The following is a 6,478-nucleotide window of genomic DNA, read 5'->3' as shown; positions in this document are numbered from 1 at the left end:
ACTTGTTGCCATGTACCCACAGGCAAAACTGGGTCTTGCATTGGTTCAACTTTAATCTGTGCCCCATCATCCAAACATCAATGGCTGATAAACACGATACTAAATCATCGACCACATCACCAAACGACGAGGGAGAGGAGTTGGCTATTATTTGGATGTCGTCAGCAAATGCATGAAACCTGAAATTGTACGACTCAATTATTGTGTAGACATCTGCTGTATAAAGCAAAAAGAGAATGGGACCTAAGACGGAACCCTGTGGTACACCGTATGACAAAGCATCGACAGCTGCCAAATTTGTTTTGAATAAAATTTGTTGAGTACGACCAGCAAGGTACGACACGAACCACTTGTGAACGACTCCCGATAGTCCAAATGTTTGCTTCAGTTTTTTGAGAAGCAATGCATGATCGACGCAATCGAACGCCGAGCTCATGTCCAAGAGAGCAAGCAATGACACATTTTGTTCGTCCATTGATGAATACAACCTTGACGAAACATCAATTAAAGCCGTTTCCGTCGAGTGAAACACACGATAACCCGACTGGTGAACCGGCAGAAGATTATGAATTTTCAAATGAGAAGTAAATTGTGATAAAACGATTCTTTCAACCAACTTTGACAAAAACATAAGGTTAGATACAGGTCGGTAATTTTTTAACTCATGTCTATCAAGAGAATTCTTCTTCAAAATTGGTGTAACAACAGCATTTTTAAACGCTGATGGAAATGAGCCAGAACTTAAACACAAATTTATGAAAAACGTTAAAAACGGTAAAAACAAATCAACAAATCTTTTAAGAATTTTTGTGGGCACACAATCAAGAAAACAAGATTTTGATGGAGACTCTAAAATGACTTTTTTTATGTAGCTGTCAGTACAGGGCGAGAAGTTTGAAAAAAAAGATTCTTCATCAAGATCACATGGAGTGAATGTTGGTTCATCACAATGATTAATTGAATTACGAACATCATCAATTTTGCTTTTGAAAAACTTGGAAAAGTCAAGAGAACTATGATCAACTTCTGATACATCCATTACCTGTTCCATTCCAAGCAAACCGTTAACGGCATTCCAAAGACGTTTTGGTTTGTTACTATTTGATACCACCAAATCTTTCCAATAACAATTATTCTTTTTGACAAACAAGCAATATTTATCTTTAATAGCTTGTCGCCAGATATTCTTATTTTTATCACTTGGGTTGTTTTGATAAACCCGTTCTAATCTGCGACATAGCCTTTTCAAATCCCTGCACTCTCCGTCGAACCAAGGGGCTAATGGCACATGTTTAGAGTTGACATAGTGTAGTGGAGCCACTTCATCAACAACACTCCTCATCTCACGATCAAACAACACAAATGCATCATCCACGTCATCACTATCAAACGGACCACTGATTGGAGAGTTTAAAATTAGTGATTTAAAACGATGTGTATCCAAACGGTTCCAAGAGCGTACCAACCGCCTTGTTGTCAATGGTAGCCTGACACTGACCGAGAATAAAACATTAATCAGACCATAATCTGAATAAACACCACTGGGATCCACTCTACAACTAGACAAAGAAATATCAGGAGTGGACGCAACTAAATCAAGTGTGCCACCCAAGTTATGGGTAGGCTCGTTAACCACGTTTGTTAACTGAAACGAATCAAATATTTCAAGCAGATTAATTGAGTGTGTATCACCAGGCCTTTCAATATGAATGTTAAAATCCCCAGCCACTATCAAACCATCACCCAATGCAAATAAATGTTACAACACCGATGTCAGCTTACCAAAAAACAATGATGTGACCAATTTTGAACCTGGTCTGTTAATACCAAAAACAAAAACTTTGCGACGCTCAAAAGAAAATTCAACTATAATAGCCTCGAAGGTCTGAAAAACCGGAACTTCAATTTTCCTGGCCTTGAACATCTTCTTGAAAAAAACAATATGACCACCATGGTAAGGATGATGAGGCCTCAACATATGCAAGAAACTAAAACCTGGCGGCATGGCCAACTGAATAGAAGGATCTTCAGGAGAACCATGCCACGTTTCACACAAAAGGAAAATGTCCAATCCACCAGATAACAAATGATAAACAACATTAAACTTTGCTATAACAGACCTTATATTAAGAAGACCAAAATTTAATACTAGATGATTGCAGTTTTTTGAAGCTTTACTATTTTCCAGCGTCCCACTTGGCCCCTCACTCTGTATAAAAAATGGCCATCATTAGCTTCTTTAGTTTTAGCTTTGGCAATCAATTCTCGCAGCTCAACGCGATGATCACGTGTTAGATCATGACTGATTTTGATTTTGTTGAATTTACCCTTGACGTGGAGTTTTGGAATCATCAATTTTCCTCCCTTGTCTGGTGACTTAAAAATATCATCATCTTTGACAGAGTTATCAGTGAGAGAGCGCAAAATAGCAGAAACTGAATCATTGTCCTTTCTATTAGATTCATTTAAGTTGAAAATAATGACGTTGTTTTCTCTCTCTTTGATAGTACGTACGTACGTATGTATGTATGTATGTATGTATGTATGTATGTATGTATGTATGTATGTATGTATGTATGTATGTATGTATGTATGTATGTATGTATGCATGCATGCATGCATGCATGTATGTATGTATGTATGTATGTATGTATGTATTATTATTATTATATGATCATTTATATAGCGCCTATTAAAAACATTCTCATAGGCGCTTTACAACTATGGCAATTTTCTACAAGGAAAAAAGATATGTCTTCAATTGACTCTTGAACTGGGGAAGTGTCAGACCAGACCGGCGCAAAAAATATGGAAGTTCATTCCAATGCCTTGGTCCATAAACTGCAAAACTACGTGATGCAATCTTTAATTTAGTAACCGGGACCACTAACAAGTTTCCCCGATCTGATCGTAGGCCAATTTTTAAAGAAATCGATAATCTGTCAATCAACATTTCGGACAGATATTGCGGAGCCAATCCGTTTAAGCATCTATAAACCAAAACACAGACTTTAAAAACAATTCTTTTGCTGACCGGCAACCAATGCAATTCCGACAGAAGTGGGCTAATGTGTTCAACACGACTAGCACCAACAACAATTCTTGCAGCTCTATTCTGAACCATCTGCAACTTAGCAATCTCATGTTTCGAAACACCATAAAACAAACTATTACAATAGTCCAATCTAGAATGTATGAACGAATGAATCAGAGTAACCATGGTTGATCTGTTCAAACTCTTTTTAATTCGATACAATTGGCACAATTGAAATGAACAAGATTTTACCAAAACCTTTATATGTTCACCCATACATAGATTTTTATCTATTTTAAAACCCAAAACTGTAGCCATTTTTCCAAAATCAATAATCATGTCACTTATTTTCACAAAATCAACGTTAATCCTAGAGGTTTGCTGCCAAGTTCCAACTGAGCTGAGTTTTTTCCCGATTCAATTTTGTTCAAACTCTTTTTAATTCGATACAATTGGCGCAATTGAAATGAACAAGATTTTACCAAAACTAATTACAAAGGTTCTAACTTCAGACTGCGATACCCGCGAAAATTCACAAAATTTTACGTCAACATTAGACCTACACTTTATAGTAGGCTCTCAAGCTACAGATATATTGTTTTTTATCCCTTCAATTTTTTTAATGAAAAATTCAACAAAATCGTTAGCTGTATGGGCCATAGAACAATCATTTGATGACTCTTTACATAAAATTTTATTTAAAATTTTCCATAATTTTTTAGGATCATTAGCATTTTCATCAACCAATTTTTTCCAATAATTTTCTTTTTTCTCCCTGAAATGGTTGTTTTTTAACCTTAATGATTCAATCCACAATTTTTTGTCCCCCATTCTATAATGTAATCTATATTTTCTTTCTGCCCTTCGACAATCAACCCTATCTTACGACACTCACCATCATACCAAGGTGCAGTCGCCACAATTTTTGTTTCAACCATATGAATCGGTGCAACGGCATCAGCAATTTTTAATAATTCATTACTAAATAGCTCAGCAGCTTCATTTGCATCAATAATATCACAAAATTTAACAATTGGTGATTCTTGAATTAATGAAATCAATTTATTTTTATCAATTCGATTCCAAGAGCGCACTGATTTTTTCATTTTACGAGAAAGCGGACGTGATATAGGTATCAAACTATGATCCGAGTGTACCCCACTCGGATATATCTTGATATCATTAACCGACATTTGATAACCAGACACGATGAGGTCTAGTATACCTCCTAAATTATGCGTAGCCTCATTTATGACATTACGCATTAGAAACAGATCAAACAAATTATTAAGGTGGATAGTGTGACCACAATCACTTTTCTCAACATGTATATTGAGATCACCCAATAAAATTACTTTATCACATAGTGATGTTACAAATTCTAATATTGAAGACAGTTCCTCAAAAAACAATGAAGATATCATTACAGAGCCAGGCCGATACATCGCCAAAAAAAGTATTTTAACTTTATCAATTGTCAAGGCAAGACAAAGTGCCTCAAATGATGAAAAAACAGGTACATTTATTTTTTCAAATTTGTACCAATTTCGAAAAAAATTATTAACCCCCCATGGTATGGATCATTTACTCTCAAATAATCAACAAACATATATCCAGGTGGCATTGACATTTTCACCGATATATGATCAGAGGAACCATGCCACGATTCAACGATAACAAAAATATCCAGACCCTCCATTAATAATTGATATACATCCCCCCATTTAGTAATAATTGACCTAATATTTAATAACCCAAATTTAACCCCATTATTAACCAACCCAACACTATATTTATATGATTTTACACCTTCTAAGTTAACTCCATCTTTTTGAATTTTACTATTCTCCATTCCCCCAGCTCTCCCCTGACCCTGCATAAAAAACCCGTATGGTCATTCGCCTGTTTTTCCTTTGCCTTATCAATCATTTTTTTCAACGACAATCTTTGCTGGGGTGTCAAATCATGTCTAATTATAATTTTATTCAAATCAGAATCAAATGATTTGATTTTGAACAAATTTTTCATGATGGCAGTTTTGGTATTGTTATTTCTGACAGCAACCAACATAGGCCGTGGTGACTCACCTTTTATTCCCAGTCTACTTATTTTGAAATCATTAGTATTTTCAATTAAATCACATGACAATTCTTTACATATTTTTAATACAACATTTTTTTCCTCAATTATTGTACCTTGTTCCTTAAGACCAAATACTAATATATTATTTTCTCTCTTTTTCCGCTCACTCTTCTCATCTAATTTTCTACTTACATTCATGACCTCAGTATTGACGGATTTTATTTCATTTTTAAATTCACCTTTAACAACATCAGCAAAGCTAACCTTCAACTCTTTTTTTATTATATCCATTTCTTTAGCAAACTCAGGACCGACGGCCACACTATCTTTTCCAAAATTATTCAACAATTGTTTCATTTCATTTACTTCAGAAATGAGCTGTTTGTTTGATTCACAAATAGCAGCAATTTCAACTGCAGATTTTACAAAATGTCTATCAACATTTACTAAGGCATTGTCAAAATTCTCGAAAATTTCCAGACAGCCATCGCAATGAAATTTCACATGTTTCATTTCAAACACAGGTAAATAAGAATCAGATATGTTTACACACTTTGTGCGCACATGAGATTTGCATGAACTGCATTGTAATTCTTTTTCAGTTCTTTTAATTTCATTTTTACAACAAGTGCACACTCTATCATTAGCATTCGGCATGCTAGCAATTGTCCAATCACCAACAACCTGAATATTGTACAACGCAGCTTAAAACGAATATACCAAAAAATGAAAATTAATTCAACTTAAAAAATTAACAAAAACCCCTATAATATCGATATTAACCAAAAAATTGAATTCTCTGAAACTAAAGTGAATAGTCCGTCCAAAAGTCAACCGAAAATACTGAAAAACGACTCGAAAAAACGCAAAAAATCAACAGCAAAAAACAATTGACCAACAGCTAGATGTATGTATGTATGTATGTATGTATGTATGTATGTATGTATGTATGTATGTATGTATGTATGTATGTATGTATGTATGTATGTATGCATGTATGTATGTATGTATGTATGTATGTATGTATGTATGTATGTATGTATGTATGTATGTATGTATGTATGTATGTATGTATGTATGTATGTATGTATGTATGTATGTATGTATGTATGTATGTATGTATGTATGTATGTATGTATGTATGTATGTATGTATGTATGTATGTATGTATGTATGTATGTATGTATGTATGTATGTATGTATGTATGTATGTATGTATGTATGTATGTATGTATGTATGTATGTATGTATGTATGTATGTATGTATGTATGTAGGTATGTATGTATGTATGTTTGTATGTATGTAAGTCTGTATGTATGTGTATGTAAGTATATATGTATGTATGTTTGTTTGTATGTATG

General features: G+C 34.1%; 1 protein-coding gene across 1 annotated transcript; it reads right to left on the bottom strand.

Moving 5' to 3' along the window:
• Positions 1 to 4,846: 4,846 nt before the first annotated feature.
• Positions 4,847 to 5,773, bottom strand: HELRODRAFT_163610 (hypothetical protein; the record flags this gene model as incomplete). The annotated part of the gene is made up of 1 exon (XM_009027439.1): positions 4,847 to 5,773. One exon carries the CDS (start codon positions 5,771 to 5,773, stop codon positions 4,847 to 4,849), a length of 927 nt encoding a protein of 308 aa, XP_009025687.1.
• Between the last annotated feature and the right edge of the window lie 705 nt (positions 5,774 to 6,478).

The sequence above is a fragment of the Helobdella robusta genome (genome assembly GCF_000326865.2).
Source record: "Helobdella robusta unplaced genomic scaffold HELROscaffold_5, whole genome shotgun sequence".
NCBI lineage: Eukaryota > Metazoa > Annelida > Clitellata > Rhynchobdellida > Glossiphoniidae > Helobdella > Helobdella robusta.
The sequence above is the reverse complement of the archived record's forward strand: the minus strand, read 5'-3'. Positions and strand labels throughout refer to the sequence as shown.